Source organism: Macrobrachium rosenbergii, chromosome 56 (assembly GCF_040412425.1).
Source record: "Macrobrachium rosenbergii isolate ZJJX-2024 chromosome 56, ASM4041242v1, whole genome shotgun sequence".
NCBI classification, from domain to species: domain Eukaryota; kingdom Metazoa; phylum Arthropoda; class Malacostraca; order Decapoda; family Palaemonidae; genus Macrobrachium; species Macrobrachium rosenbergii.
In genome coordinates, this window is record NC_089796.1 from 395,067 (window position 1) to 411,567 (window position 16,501).

The 16,501-nt window shown below is 36.4% G+C and overlaps 1 protein-coding gene across 1 annotated transcript in view; it reads left to right on the forward strand.

Moving 5' to 3' along the window:
- Nucleotides 1-16,501, forward strand: part of fry (Protein furry) — a 73,256-nt gene that overhangs the window by 29,661 nt on the left and 27,094 nt on the right. Inside the window, 17 exon segments of the mRNA XM_067101169.1 lie at nucleotides 91-240; nucleotides 429-595; nucleotides 910-1,010; nucleotides 1,396-1,560; nucleotides 6,537-6,691; nucleotides 7,603-7,760; nucleotides 8,176-8,295; nucleotides 8,835-8,974; nucleotides 9,416-9,520; nucleotides 9,662-9,796; nucleotides 11,149-11,279; nucleotides 11,612-11,770; nucleotides 12,010-12,220; nucleotides 12,905-13,134; nucleotides 14,321-14,472; nucleotides 14,657-14,806; nucleotides 15,928-16,177. Coding sequence (XP_066957270.1) covers nucleotides 91-240; nucleotides 429-595; nucleotides 910-1,010; nucleotides 1,396-1,560; nucleotides 6,537-6,691; nucleotides 7,603-7,760; nucleotides 8,176-8,295; nucleotides 8,835-8,974; nucleotides 9,416-9,520; nucleotides 9,662-9,796; nucleotides 11,149-11,279; nucleotides 11,612-11,770; nucleotides 12,010-12,220; nucleotides 12,905-13,134; nucleotides 14,321-14,472; nucleotides 14,657-14,806; nucleotides 15,928-16,177 — 2,679 coding nt within the window.

Sequence of the window (16,501 nt, forward strand, 5' to 3'; positions counted from 1 at the left end):
GTAAGATACGTGTCATTGTTATTGTGAGGTTTCTCACTAGACCAGATCACCTACTCATTACTGATCCCTTATCATTTTTTATGGAATCAGTGATCTGATGGAAGAGTTACTTCCATACATCCGGGAGAGTATCGATCGGAAGCAGGAGAACATGCGTCGTCGTCGAAGGCGCGACGCTCTCCGCGTCACCCTCGTTAAGTTGTTCGAGATGATAGCCGAGCAGGGCACTTTTGCTCTGAGGTAAGGAGTTGGAGTTTATTGGTTATAAACAAAATTAAGTCTTTGCATTAACTGATATTTTTATTTTTTATACATTGAGAGCTGACATTATGGTAAACTTTTTTATGTAAGTCATTGGATTAATTGATACTTTTTATTTTTTGTATGTTGAGAGCTGACATTTACGATAACCTTTTTCCTGTTTGCAGCGATAGCGTAATCGATAGTGACACAGGGGCACTGCAGAATCGGTATCTAGAATACATGGACGGAGCACGGCTCTACTTGGAGAGCGAACAGGACAAAGACAACACCTTCCTGCAGATCAAGACTCATTTCTGCCACTTTGTTCGAAAGCTGATCGGCAGTTTTTCATGTACGTCAGACCTGAAACATTGGTGGTAGAGGATTTTGGAGCCAATATGAAGACTATCATTTTCTAAAACTAGAGCATAGTCATTCATGTAATGATGGTTATTTCTCTCTCTCTCTTTCTATTAGACTATACAGTTAGCTTTTCCAATGTTAAATCAGACATTTTCGTTTATTTGGTAGTCTTTCATGCAACTTTCCTTGTGTTGTATCATATGCAGTTTGTGAGGCCAGATGAATTGATAGCTTTTTTCAACTTTTTGTTTTTAAAAATATGCTGAAGTTTCCACCATAATTTTATGCTTTTGTCTTTCGCAGTGGAACAGAGGCAAACGCTGATTCCCAGGACATTAAGAAAAGGGTTGTTCTACCTCTTTGCTTCGTGGAGTGGCGTATTTGGGGCACCGTTTGGCTTTAAGGTAAAATGGATGTTCCTTGTAGTGGCCTTAGATAAATTATAAAATTCAAACTTCATTAATTGCAATCTTTGTGTTAAGTAAAGGAATTGGCTCGATGCAGATATGCAGTAGAACCTCAACTTAACAGATGGATCTAGCCTTTCTAAAATGTAACAAAGACCATTAAGTAACAAAGATCCTGTATTGTAGCCCTCACTTGAAAATTTCCAGGTATTTTGCTATTAACAGCAATTCCACATAGATCCTAACCCTAAGTAACCTTTACCGTACACTTAGCACTTAATTTAGGAGGTTTATATAAAAATAATAAGTACAGACGTCCACAAAATTGAGTTGTTACTATTTTGGTAAATTAAGGAATGTTCGTAACTTTCATTTTTTGCAGAACCCGGACTCCAGTAATCGTCAGCCGTCGGAGTTCGAACTGTGCGCATTACATGCCTCGAGCGCTGTGCTCTGTTGCGGGCCTTCTTTCGACCCACAGCTCCTGGCTGACGACGGCAATATTTACCAGTGGTTAGATGCCCTCTTGGGATCTCACGATGAAAAGGTAAGCAATTCTAGTTGAATAGTCGCAGCATTTGAAAATGGTATCATTTGTAGAGCACATTTGAGTATTTTTGAAGGAAAGATTAGAATTTGTGTCAGCAAATTGAAGAAACTGGTATATGCACTTGTAGTCATAGTTTTTCCATCTCGTCTAAGAACCTATACAGTATTGGTAATGTTTTGTCTTGGTATAATGAATATTTAAGGAAAGTAATAGTTTAGGGATGTTGGTTGTAATTTCAGTTCATGACTGATAAGGGTTGATGGATGTGAAACTCATTGCTTTAAGTTAAGTTAGCAGCATATATTACAGAGTTAATATGCAGTAGTAGTTTTGGCACAGTGTTTTGTGAAATTGTTTTCTCATAGGTAATGTATTTGATTTTAATGAGTTTTTTCTTAGGTAATATATTTGATTTTAATGAAAATACGTATAAGGTTGTGAGTTATCTTAGGCAACAGCTTACAAGCTGCTATTTCAGCAATAAAGACAGTGGTTTATAAGAATTATTAACATTGTGTAAATGGTCTCTGCAGTATGTCGATTAAGAACATTGATAATTATGATCCAGGGTCGAAGTTAAATTTGAGAATCTGATTACTGTAGAAACTTCAGAGGTTGCTGATTATTAGCAAAGTTAGTGACTTGGCAAAGCCTTGAGAACCGTAGTTTTGGTAGATCTTCCATCCTGTTTGTCTTATATGGAAAATGTCAAACCTCCATCACAATGTAATTGGCACATTGAAAAATGTATAAATTTTAAGGATCTAAGTCCGAGCGAAGGCAGCTAAATAGATTAGTGAAGTATAAGCTTGAGGATTAAATTTCCTTTGGAAGAGGGTGACTAGGAAATGGATATAGGCATTCCCTGGGTATCAGGGGGGGTTCCATTCCCGATGGTTTGACGATAACCGAAAATCGCCGATAACCGGAAATTGACGAATATCAGAGCTTATCGGCCCTGATAAGCGGACGTCGGTGCCGCTAAGCGGGGATTGGCGATACACTTGCCAGTTGGAGCAGGCCGGGATGAAAACAGTCAGTTGGGATTTGTATCGTATCAAGCAAATCATCCCAAGCAAAGTGCATGAAATACCCTATTTTTATGCTTGAGCTTTCCTTCCCAAGCTGTCTGGACCATCTTGACTCATTGGAGAGCCTGTTTGAATGATCAGATGTTTAATCTTACGGAAGGTATTTTATAATGAACAAGATTAGTATTCTGTATAAGTAATTTGAAATTCTACTTCATGTTTATCACATTCACTTTTTAGCGTCTTATTTTTATTATGGTAGAATATATGCGGCATGGGAATAAATATGGAATAATGAAAGAAGTTGTCATGTTGTTTCAAGATATACTAGAAGTAGCGTATTGTAGGACATTCACTGAAGCAGAGGAAAAATGATAGTCTTAGAGCCAAATAGTATTCTCGTGAAACAGATAAACATTTAGAGATTTGTCTCCAAAAGCAGTTATTTTCGTAATGTTACCAAGATCCAAGTAATCAGCAAAGATTACAGTGCTTTAGAGCGCTAGCTCTAATTGCAGAGTTCTTACTAAGATTCCTGTGTCTGAATTATCCTCTTAAATTTTCTTTTGCATTATTTATTGTGTTGTAAGGATTTCTATGTTCCAGAAATTTATAAAATGTAGAAATATTTAGTGCATTGCAGGTATTTTCCCATTCAAGAGCTCTTACAATTGATTTTAAACCTAGGCCATGTTGATAAAATATGTTGTAGGGTCTGTATTTAATAATAACATATTTATATTTATGTATTTTTTATATTTATATTTATATTTACATTGATATTTATAAAAAAGATGAACTAAAACACTTGAGAGGAAGGGTTTCACTTGCTGAATGTGGAATAACTTTTTCTGTAGAAGTACAGAATCAAAACATGATTTGTAGCTGCTTGTAATACCTCTAGAGGCTTCTGAAAGTTGTTATACAGCTTCATTGTGTGCATGTCAGGCAGTTAATTACTAACGCAATGAAATCCTTTCCAAGTTTTTGAAAGGTCACATTTGCAGACTAATGAGTTCTTTGGGAATTATGTTTACTGCTTTCTAAGGGACGGATGCTAAGAAGTGCACAGTGTCGTGAAAAACTATTGTATAATAAAAATCTGCAGTTATAGAAATAAATTGTGTTATTTATAAAAGATAAAAACAGACTTTCGAACACCTGAACAGTGTTCCTCCTGAGTGTTCAGGTTAGCTTAAAAGGTCGTTTAACGTAAACACTGAGGAGGAACATTTTTCAGGTGTTCGAAAGCCGTAGTTTATATCTTTTATAAATATTACAACTTATTAACCTCTTGTGGACAGATAACATAAATATATGTTTACATTTAGCTTTGTGGTGGAGTCCGGGAAACATATATGTTCAAGATTTCATGCTATACAATTTGTAATAATTTTTTGGGAAAAGTGCTGAGATCACTTCCGTGGGCCATAAATGAATCGTGGCAACTTTTACCCCAACTCATATAGCTAGTCGGCACAGCAGAGAGGGATCAGTTTGCCTTGAGATGCCATAGGGAAATGTTGTCCAAAATTCCCATCCAATGACGTCTCGTAAATATTTTACAATAAATATACTCAGAATTTGTTACTGTTTTTTAATTCGTATCTGTTATGATATTATGTGAGCTGTAATTATAATTTTACAAAATAAAATAAAAAAACATATTAGAGAAAACACTTATAACTTGGTAAAATTAGTATATTTTCACGACTGTCTTTTGGAAAGGAGGCCCCTCACTTTCAACTTCCCCTGGAAAGTACAGAAAATTTTTTAGAATTTTTCTTCTTAAACATCGTCCTTTTCTCATTGAAGAGTTTTTTTTTTTTTAAATTGGCCATCTTGAAATTTAGCCCGGTCTAGGAGTGTGCTTAATATATATTTAGCCTGGGCTGTGAGGGTCAACACAATTGCTGATTTTTATTATGCAAGGGACGGATGTTGGCGCTGTTAGGAATACGATGAGTAATAACTGCATTTAACTTTGCAGCATGCATTTGTAGCGATCTCATTTCCTATCGATGATCTTTTCTTTTCTCTTCTGTTCCATATGCATCTCTAGATAAAGAGCAAGGTAAGTGGTAGAGCCAGCAACCAGTAGCGTTCCCCCTGGTGCCTCGCACTCCAGGGATGTTTGTTGCACATTAGGTGTGAAATTTAGCAAGCTGAACCTCTCTCACTTTCGGTGACTGGATTTTTTTGGCGTGTTTTGATTTATTAGTGTATTAAGTTGCAGCTCTGTCTTAAATGGCTTTGCCTTTTACCTTTAGATACGATATTATTTATAGGCTTGATGTAAATTGCTCTGATTTTTCAAGGATTATTATTATGTGCTAAGGAGTTTTTTTATTATAGTGAGACATGCTGTAATTTAATACAGATTTGTGATTAAAGTTTCACCATCATAAATTTTGCCTGATTGCTTGTTTTGGTATGATTATTTTTTGATGACATAAATATTCTTTTTCCTAGGTGATGTTTGCCAGTAAAAGATTGTGTTGAGTTTTGATTGGGTCTTAAAAAGTGACTACTATGCTTAAGGTTGGATCATAATGTTAGCTGTCTGTGTCTTTTGACTAGAGAGAATTTGTGCTTACATTGCATTGTAGGTAAAGCATTGCATTACAACGCTGGGTCTGCTGGTAAGGTTATCAGAAACAATTGAATTATTGTTTATGATGGGGAAACCAAACTAGTTAGATCAACCCAGTTTTAGGTCATCCATTGTGAGGAAAGAAAGAGAAATAGAGAAATGTTAGATAACGTCAGTGGACTTCTCTACGTTGAGGACAAAACCTTTTAAACAGTGGCACACTGAAGGAGTGTAGAAATACAGGGAAATGCTTTATGGAATATAATTTTAGATTTAGCTGGCTGGCTGACTTGCAGGTTAGTGATTTTTGCCAAGAATTAAGGAACTTTTGCCCAGAAGTTGAAATTGAACAGTTGTTACAAAGACTCAGTCTGATGAACTTATGACAAAGAACGAGAATTTTAGAAGATTCAGTAAGGCTTTTCTTATGACTAGATCTGTGTAGCCTGTAAGTTTTTCAATATCAGCTTTCCATTCACTAGCAGCTTATTTTTCACTTTTGTAATGGGCCATGGCTAATTGATTTTGAGATTGTTGTATAATTTTGATTTTTCTCAAGATAATTTTAAGAAACGACTCGTGCTTCTTTTATAAGTTTTGATTTTAGCTCTGCTGCTTATCGCTCCTTTTCTGGTGGTGGTGGTTTTCATGTTTAATATTTTTCCTATGTGTTCTTTAGGGATACTATAACTATTATGGACTTATGGTAGATGACACAAATCATGAAGAAACCAGCGACAAGATTTTGGGTATTGATTTATTCATTAAAACTGGCACTGAAGTATACTGTACATACTTCATGTTAATAAAGCATTGTATACATAATAACTGTGTGGTTTTTATGATTGAAAAAAAAAAGGGGTATCTGATTTTCTGCATATACTTTAGCACTGTCTAGATATGAGGTTGGCATGATTACTTTTCACTATAACAGAATGATCAGTGTGTCAAAGGTGCTGTATCGTACTCACAGAACATTTTACGTGTGGAGTCTTACTTTTCGTTTGCTTGAAGCTTCTCCTAAAATATTGTGTGTGTTTATGTGCTCACTAACATTCTATTTCTGCATTATTATATTCTGACAATTAATCTTGTTATTATCTAAGTGATATTGTATGAATTTCCATGATATAGTTTTCTTAGGGTATTCACCATTAAGTTAAATGTCAGCTGTTACAGAACTTCACAGTTTCCTTAGGATATTCACCATTAAGTTAAATGTCAGCTGTTACAGAACTTCACGAACTTTCGTGAACGATAGACACTCTGCTTAGTTAGACTGCTTCTATAATTATTTGACACAAATAGTGATTATTTCCGCTTACTTACACCGATCTTTATGCGGGCAGATATACGAGCTGGCTCAAGAGACTATTGTGCTGTTACTGGAATTCAACCCAGATTCGGGAGCCGTCCTAGACTGGGTGGTAGACCGCTGCTACACTGCTACCCCTGAGGTAGCGGACGGATGCTTCAATGCTCTGGCGACAATTTTCTCGGCTAGGTAAGTTTCGAGATTGGTTTTTGTGACTTATGGAACCTAAATGAAGAGTTCCCCATAGGGGATAGCGCTATCAGTGCGCCTCACGCTACACACTGTTGACATTACTAAATGTTCTTTTTACTGTACTGTGTCTCTTTCTTCCATATTACTTTCCACCCTCTCCTAACAATTTTTTAAATGTTATTTTCAGTACTGAATGATCTCATAGGTACCAGTGCTTGGCCTGTGGCGTAAATTTTAAATTTCATTCCTGTCCATTTAATGAAGAGTTGAATAGAGTTGGGATGAAAACAAAGAAAAATTAAACTTATTTAAGGATTTTTAAGTGTCTTTTACTCAGTATTCATTTTTTGGGATCTTTGCAGTGTTAATATATAACTCTGTGTGGTGCTTTTCATGGTATGAACATTCAAGTGTAACCTGCTGCTCTTGTAATCATAATTTAATCTCATGTTACTCTAAAAAGTGTTAGTCCTTTAATGTTTTTCATATACTGTAGTCTGTGTTAATCTCTGTTGTGTTTCATTATAAAAAATTCTGTGTTAATCTCTGTTATGTTTCATTACAAAAAAATGATTGAAAACAGTTCAGAATGTGACACTAAAGGGACATGTAATGTATTGGTTATATCAGAATTCAGGGCCGTACCATAATCAGCATATACACAAACCAATTGAGAATTATTTAAAAGTCTGTAGAGCTTGGTACAAGAACTTTTATAGTTACTTGATCATAAATCTTCTAGTTATTGAACTTGTTTCATGAAAGAGGCAATTGATTAGTTTTTTGTGTGGAAACTGGATTTCACAAAGCCCTGGGATGCTATTTTACAGAGTTAAATGATTTAGAGTATCTAGGGTGGAGGTTTGCTCTTTTGAGTTTAACTTACGATGCTTTTCCTCTGCCCAAAGGGAATATCCCTGTGATCATTACACGGCCATAATGAACGTAACGCTGCTTCACACTGGCTGTCCACGTGCCAATATCCACGAGACTGCTCTTCAGCTTCTACAGGTGCTAGATAAACGGTTCTTCGGAGCTGTTACTCCCTTAGTTGGTGATGCAGAAGGTAAGTTTGCTCGTTTGCGTTGAGTTTATCATTTATTTTAAGTATGACACCTCAGCCTAGCAGACTTCTCGTTGTCTTTTGCTGAGCTACTTAAATAAATGTCTTAAAATGAAAGTTATGTGTCAAGTACTGGTTAGTAGAATTCACGGATTGCTTGAGGATCCAGGTAATTCTTGCTTAGTGGTGTACCTCCCTTCTTCTGTCTGTGTGACTAAAATCTGATTTCTGGAATGTTTGGAGGCAATAAGTGTGGCCTGCATATGAGTCAAATGCTCTTATTTTTTATTGTAAAACATTCACATATTGTTTATTCGTTTTGTTCAAATTAATTTTAGAAGAGGAACGATTTCCCAAGAAAGATCATTACTGTAGTTGTTAGATAGTCTTTCAAGTTTGTATTTTTTTACTTTTACAGAGCACAGAGAATCTTCCACTCTCGATGTCCTGTTGTCTTCGACCTACTCCCGTTCCCAACTCTACCTCTCTAAGCAGTTGGCGCTTTTGCATCCAGAGTTAACGATGCCAATGTTTTCTGGTAAGCTGCTTGTTACTCCCCATGGAAAGCTAATTGTACTTATTATGGTCAACTTAATATGGTCACATGGGAATCACACAAGGTTTTTAGTGTATGGAATGTACAGGCAGTCCTCGGTTATCGGCGGGATTCTGTTCTGAGGGTGTGGTGATAACCGAAAATCGCCACTAAACGAAAATCGGCGATTTTTGCGCTTTTTTGGCGAATTTCAGGGCGTATCAGTGCCGATTTTTGGTTACTGTCGCCTCTGTTAGGTATGTATTGGCGCCAATACCCAATTATCGGCGCCGATAAGCGGAAATCGGCGATTTTCAGTGCCAAAAATTGCTGATTTTCGTTGCCAGATAAGCACCATAAAACTGGATGGCTGTTAACCGAGCCTGCCGTTAACTGGGGACTGCCTGTAATCCAATTTTGCTATTGTTATTATTATTGAATATAAATTATCACAACAAGGTCAGCATGTTGCGTTTCTAGACTCGTAAGGTTCAAGTATGGGCACGAATTGCATCTAATATCCAGGCGTCTGTTTTCTTCAGAAATCAGCTGCCGCTTGCAAACGGCGAGATGCTCTGTGCGCCAACTGCTGCTTCATTATTTGCTTCCGTGGCTGTATAACATGGAACTGGTGGATCCAAGTACGCCTCCATCAACTTCAAATACAGCACCTTATTGCCAGGTAAGGATATAAGGAAGAATTGTATATGCATGGAGTGTCAATTTCACTCCCATCCGTATCTGTATCTTGAGAATTTGTGACTTGTTTGAAAATGTTAACAGATTTGAGTCTAATATAACAATTATGAATCATGCTGATAAAGATAAATCAGGTTAGCAGTACGTTTCCAAAGATTCCTTACCAAGTTGTATTGCACAACTGTTTTTCCCGTTTTATCTGGTGAAATATGCAGATGATGAGAGAGAGAGAGAGAGAGAGAGAGAGAGAGAGAGAGAGAGAGAGAGAGAGAATCACGTACAAGAACTCCCAGGTTAATGGCGATAATGATGATGATGTAACTTGCATGAGAATTATTTTACATTCTTTTAACCAACTGTATGAGACTCAAGAAGAGGCTATAGGTTCCTCCCCTTGTACTTTAAGAGTATTCCTACTTTGCAGTATTATTGTGAGAACGGAAGGAATTCTGGCCTGAGGCGCGAAGGCTGGGGCTCTGCCGAGGCTACAGAGATGGTGCTAAATAACCTTTTCTACATAACAGCTAAGGTAAGTTGTGAATGTATAATTACAGTCTTAAAGTTTTGCTTCATGATTAACAGTACTGTACTCTACAAAGGAACTGTTGTTTTCCAATATCCAACAATTAAAAGAAACTTGTTTTAATTGTTTTGATTTTTCACATTTCAGTTTGGCGATGATCATCCGAAAGAAGTCGAAGAATTGTGGGCAGCGTTGTGCACTTGCTGGCCAAACAACCTCAAAGTGATCATTCGTTATTTATTTATCATCACGGGAATGGCTGCCGCAGAGTTGCTTGCTTATGTGAGTACTTATATGTTGAATGTTAAGATTAGCATTTGTTTTCTCAGTCCATATGGTTTGATACTGGTCTACACATAAACCTATGGGACTTCTTTCATGGGACCTTCTTGGGACAAAAATATTTATCCTCACGTTATGCTTCTTAATCTAGAAGGACACTGTCATGTCTAACCACTATCCATACAAAGTATTTGTTTGTGAAGGTTATGCCTCATTTACTGCTGGCTGTTTGAGCTTAAAGTGTAAATTTTAACCAAAAGAAGTGGCCTTGACTGAGTGGAAAATGCTAACAACATTTATCATATAACTATATCAGAGATTGTGTAGACATCTTTTGAGGATTTAGTTGTACTTATTTTCTTATAGCTCTCTTTGATGTGTTAGAATGTCAGTAACTTTGGGCATTTGTGGTGAAAAATCTTTCCTTTGTGATTTTTAGTCGTCATTGCTAATATGGCATTATTTTCAGATTAAATTTGTCTAATGTACCCTTATTTTAGTTATTTTGTTACTAAGAAGGATATTATTACCAACTTTTCATCATTTTGAGTTGATAAAGGGTAGCTGACATTTAATAATGATTGTTTTTAAACAAGTACACCCTAATGACTTTTGGTAACAGTATTTATTTATGGACAGCTGTAATGTTTAAGCAACAAGGAAAGTCAGAAAATCTGTTTGAGCCATCAATTTCTTAGTCAATTGGGATTTGAGTATTCACTGGCTTGGAATACGATGACATGAAGCAATACCATCCTTTACGTCAAGGAACTCTTATGTTTGGATTAAATTTTGACTTGTATGCATATTAGTCAATTTGATTAGTAATGACTTGGGTGGAACTTTGGCCTGTGGCAGCCACTGTATGCAAATTAGGCATTTTGATTAGTAATGACTTGGGTAGAACTTTGGCCTGTGGCAGCCACTGTATGCATTTATAGAAAAGACAGAAAACTGCAGTATTTAGGTGGATAAACATACTAAGGGTATTTGGTGTCAAGATGAGCTTGCCACTAAGTATCAGGGAAGACTGAGAACAGCACAGTCTTTTTGATATATGAAAATTTGAAGGGTATTTGCTATCAAGGTCAACATGCTTCTCAGAGAGAGGATCCAATTCTTTAGTGAACTTGGATATGTTAAGGGTTGCTTCAGTTTTAGCCTTATTTCATTTGTCTTGTATGAAAATGAGTAAAAATAACAGGTAAAAAAGTTGTGTTGTATTCATAAGGGCACTATTGTATACAGTATAGAAATGTACAACAGTTGAGGCTTATCTAAAATAATATTTTGCATATTTTTGACATTTGAATTTGTTAAAAGATCACCACAAGTTCTTTTCACATTTTCAGGCAAAAAGGGTCATTGTCTTTGTTGGTCGTGCAAGGCCAGAACGCTTAGTTGAGGAGTTGATGGCTGAAATGGGGACTGTCGAGACGCTTAATTGTGTCATCGAGAGAACTGAAACCCCACCCTTCTTCAGGTATGGGATTTGTCTTTATTGTTTATAGGGAATGCAGGACATGAAACAGTCCATTGTGCAAAACTGTTTTGCACTGAATATTTTTAGTTGGCACTTCACCTTTGCTTCTTGGGAAACTTCACAATTTTCTTTTACTGTGGATATTTCATGCTTCAAGTTTTGAGGACCTTTTAATGACGGGCATTAAATTGATTGCAAAATTTACAGTTTGTCACATTTATTGATGCTAATTTAAAGAACAACTCAATTTGAATATTACATTTATCGATGCTATTTAAAAGAACAGCTCAGTTTGAATGACAGTTTCTTATTGACTATTTCAATGTGAACAGGTTAACTTCCATGAGAAAAACTTCCTCGCACGGTGAGGGAGGAGGTGTTGGAGGTGGGGGAGCCGCGCAAGAGCAGGCACCCTCAGAGAGGGGCACTTTGCACACAAAGCGACATTCGGGGGACCATCACGACCTACCTAGGGAACGGTACTCCCCTTTGTAAGTTTTCTCCTATTTTTATTTAAAGTTATATAGTTATAGGTTTAGTTGAGATTAAGGTTTCGTATGTGTCGTTTATATTTAAATGAAATAAACGAAGGTTCTTTAAGTATTATGGACTAATCAAGTTGAGAAGTTTATTAGAAAGAATGGTTATCATGAGCCCCTGTAATTTTGAGCTTAACATTTATTAAGACAAATTTTATTGTGAGAATTTTTATTATTAATATTATTTGCAGAGTATCAAGAGAACAACGTAGTGCTCCTGGGTCACTACGAAGTGTATCTAGTGTAGGTTCGGGGGTTTCCAGCGTCATCGCTGTGGACAGCTCTGCGGCAGCTTCTACAGCGGCAACGACAGCCATTAACGTGAAGTCGCGTCCTAATTCTTCCCTTGCTCCGAATTCGTTGTCCTCAAATTTGCAAGAGGATGGAAATTCTGCTGCCGAGGTTTGTCAATTTTGCTTAGTTTGGTTAATTAAAGTGATTCGAGATTTTGACATTTGTATTTTTTGTTTGGTGGTAGAATTAAATTTTAAAAAATTTTATATAATTTATACAGTTGCATCTGATGTTAGCCGTGGTAAATTGCTGTTGTAGCCTTAATCACTGGTACCAGTTTATTTTTGTTACATCTCTACTTAAAGGACTGCAACTTAGTGAACTTCTGTACATACGAGGTACCCTGGTTTGGTTATTTTTCCTTATACCAACATCTACAACTCTATTATGATTACTCTATTTTTCCCTATACCACCATTTTAGATGTGATACATTTTTAGATAAATCTCTTATAATCAGTGTTAAGTGTGAAGTACAGGTTATTTAGGTTAGAAACTATGTGGAATTACTGTTAGGTATAAGATCTCTAGAAAATATTCAAGTGCAGGCTATAATGTTAGGCCTTGGGTACTTAATGGACTTTACTTTGTTACTTATCAGAAAGGCCAGGCCCCTAAAGTGTCCGTTAAGTTGAGGTGCTACTGTGGTACTTTGGTAACTTAACGGAGTTTGTTACTTTGGTTACTTAACAGACCTTGTTTCTTCATACCCATCAGAAAGGCCAGAACTGTATTACTCTGTATCATGCTTCAAAAGGAGGTGTATTTAATTCTCTCTGTCACGAAATTCTAGATCGTCTTGCCCCAGGAGGACAACTTTGCCGTGCTGCGAGCACAAAACGCCAATGCGAGCGGTGTGCCGGGTTTAACGGTGGCTGGCACGGCTACGGGTGTGGATGAGGCCAGTGAGAGGTACGAGCCACCTCAGCCACATCCGCTGCCGATGCCAGAGTACGGGGGGTACTTTGCCCCCTTGACTGAATACCTGCCCGACAGCTCCCAACCCATTACTGCATTTCATAGGTAACGGACAGTGTTGTTTTTTTGGATTTTTATTACTGCATTTTGTAGGTATCAAACATTGTTCTGAATATTTATTAATGTATTTCATAGGTAACAGACATTGTTTTGAATTTTTATTACTTCATTTCGTAGGTGACGAACAATGTTGTTCTAAATTTTTATTACTCCTTTTCAAAGGTAACAGAAGTTTTGGATTTTCCATGACTGTAAAATTATACACACAGGTTTCTTGATGTAAATAATGCATTTCTAAGGGGACAAATGATGATGATCTGAATTTTCCATGAGTGTAAGTTATTACATTAGGGGCTTTTTCTATGTTAATAATGTATTTCCTAGGTAGTGAATGTCGTTCTTGTGAATTTCCACATGATTGTAAGACATTACACTTGTGTTTTTATGTAAATGATTGCAAAGGGTTAGGTGAAAGTAGGTATTTAAAAGCAACTATTGTAAGATTTGGTGTAGGTTTTTAAATTTGAACTTGAAGGTTTTGCGGGGGGGAACTATTTTTTAATCTTCATAGGATAAACATGTTCAGAATTATAAGAGTTAATTAAAAATTTAAGAATTTTGCAACATACTCTGGAAAGAGATATACTTTACATTATTTTTTCGAGTGCAAGGAACTACGGTAATTGTAACAATATTATTAAAGTGCACTAAGATGTTGTACTCGTAATAATTTCTCTTGTCTATAGATTAATATGTGTATGGTGTTTAATTATTTTCTTGGTGGGGCAAGAAAAATCCCTGATTTTATCACTGATAATTTATTGTATATGGGGAAAGTAGGCTTTGTTCTGTGAATTTTTTTTTCGTTATTTGCTCTAATGTTTTTTAGGTTTTTTTTTTTTCTTGGGGTGGGGAGTTAAAGGACTGTTTTGGTCACTGTAGCATTAATGTTGTTACTGTGATACTGTTGTGTTCTAGTATCAAAATTTCATCTTTTATTTCATAGTATTTTATGGATCTTTATTTTTAGAATCAAGAAGATCAGTATATATGCCACTGGGTCCATTTAATCCTTTTGGCAAAGCTCTCAAAGTGTACAACAAAATAAAACTCTGTTAGCTTAACCAAATAAGTGTTTTCTTCCTTCAGTTATATTGGGGAGCCCCTTTTCTTGTTTTTAAATCTTGTTGTAAATAGTCCACGTTTCTGATTTTTTGTTTTACCCTTGCAGATGCAACCTAGCTGTGATGTTAATCTGTGATGTTATAGTGGCTGGTATTGACGTAGATAGCCACAGTGTTGATTGGTCCATCCACGTACCACTCATGCTCCATATTATAACGCTTGGTCTCGACCATTCTCGCCCTCTAGTCCACCATCATTGTACGTACTTTTATATTGTTCATGTTTTAAACTTGTTGTACTGTAATTTCACCATATATGAAGGAAAGTGCTGAATTATTTCATAATATTCCTTATGTTGTGCTTTGTAAAGATCTCTGTCAGACCTTATAAAAACAGTTTCAAAATAGACACGTTCCTCTCATAACGGGTGATTGCTTTGCAGGTAAGATGTTGCTCGTCCATTTATTGACCGTTGTAGGAGATCATCGCGACCACCTAGGTGTTGCCAGGGTTCTTTTGAATAACAAGACAACCATGTTAGGCTATGGGCTCATTCCCAACAACATATTCACTCACAACAAGAACTTTACAGGTAAAAATGTCAAGTTTCTGTTTTGGTCTGTCAGTCCCCGTAGATTAATGTTACAGTGGATTCTTATTATTAAACAGTTTAAAATTGAAAAACAAAAGACTTAATATTTTACAGCTTTGATTGCTGTTATAGTATGTTCACCTATTAATCTTTTTTGCAAATTTTCATTCTGCTGTCTCTTGAGTAATATTGTATAATTTTCAGTATCTATAGTTGATGAATGTGAACATCCTTATAGACGACTGCTTAATTTTGTTTCCCTACAACTCATTAACCATATATACTTGTATCCACATCCCACAAATGTTTCTAGTTGTATTTGTCCTTTATCTGATATAAACATTACCCAGATGTTTGTCTTGGCATAGATTTATGTTTGACCTCTTGTGATTAATCTATTTCCCATTGTCATAAGTATTATATATTTCTGCCTTTCGTATTAGTGCTCTCAGTAAGTGGTAAAAGAGGTAATTCTGCAATTAGTAGGGGCTTTCCGGTCCCTACTCATTGCAGTCACTGGTGTTCTCTGATGTATCACAAGCTTTGTCAAGTGCAATTATTTGGAAGTTAGTATATTTTTGTATTGCTCTTGACAATAAAGTTGTGTGGAGCATCATTGAATTATGTTGCTTCCCATTTGTTTGTTCACACAGCTTACAAATTTGTTAGTTATTAGAGACTCCCTTCCTGATTCGTTCAGAACCCATGTTCTCTTATGGACAACAGTGCGTACATAAAAACCCTGGTGTACTTAGCATCTCAGGCCTCCCTGTAAATATATCAGTAAATGATTAATGGAGTTGAAATTGAGCTACATATTTAATTAAAACTTGTATTGGCGCAAATGTTTTTCATACAAGTCACACTACTTCTTATACAGTCTCCAGGAAAAATGAGGTAATTCCTGTTACACCTTTCAAACCCTTCTACTTTCAATTTCCCTTTCAGCACTGAATGACCTCGGGTCCCAGCGCTTGGCCTTTAATCTTAATTTTATATTCCTATATTCCTATATATGGGTAAATGGTTTCTAGGAAAGACTTGCTTTCCCTTATAAAGCATCGTTTTCGAATACGATTTCATTCCCTTTTCTTAAGACTCCATTGTGAACATCATTTCAGAAGAACCACCAACAGATCCCCCTCCTCCCATTGTAGCCGCTCCACCAGGATTTGAGAATCCTCCCGACAACGTAAGCGATGGTGGCGGATCAATTGGCAACTCAGATGACCACATCTCGAACCCGGTCATCATCACGTCCGATGATAACGCCGACACCGTGTCTGGGTCGTCTGCCACTGGTGCTGAACATGTTCCTCAGGATGACCTCCAGTATAGCATAATGTCCCTGATTGACTTCATTGCATCAAGGTACTACTTAACTTTTTTTTTACTAAAGTTAAATAAACACACATGGAATAGAATGCACATTGTTTCTTACCAAGTGTCTGTCCAGGTTAAAATATCCTAAAATGATTGTTTGCTCCAATTTTTTTATTTTTAAAAACCTCCAAATGTTTATGGGTTATCCTTATAGTTGAAAGATTTAATTCTGAGTCACCGTTAGAGATTGTCTCATAGAATTAATTGTTTTGAGCTGTGAAGAAACTTCATTTAGCATTACATCCATATTTGAAATGATGTATGAAAACTGTTGAAAAGTCAAATGCTTTTATAAGGCATGCACTTTATTCA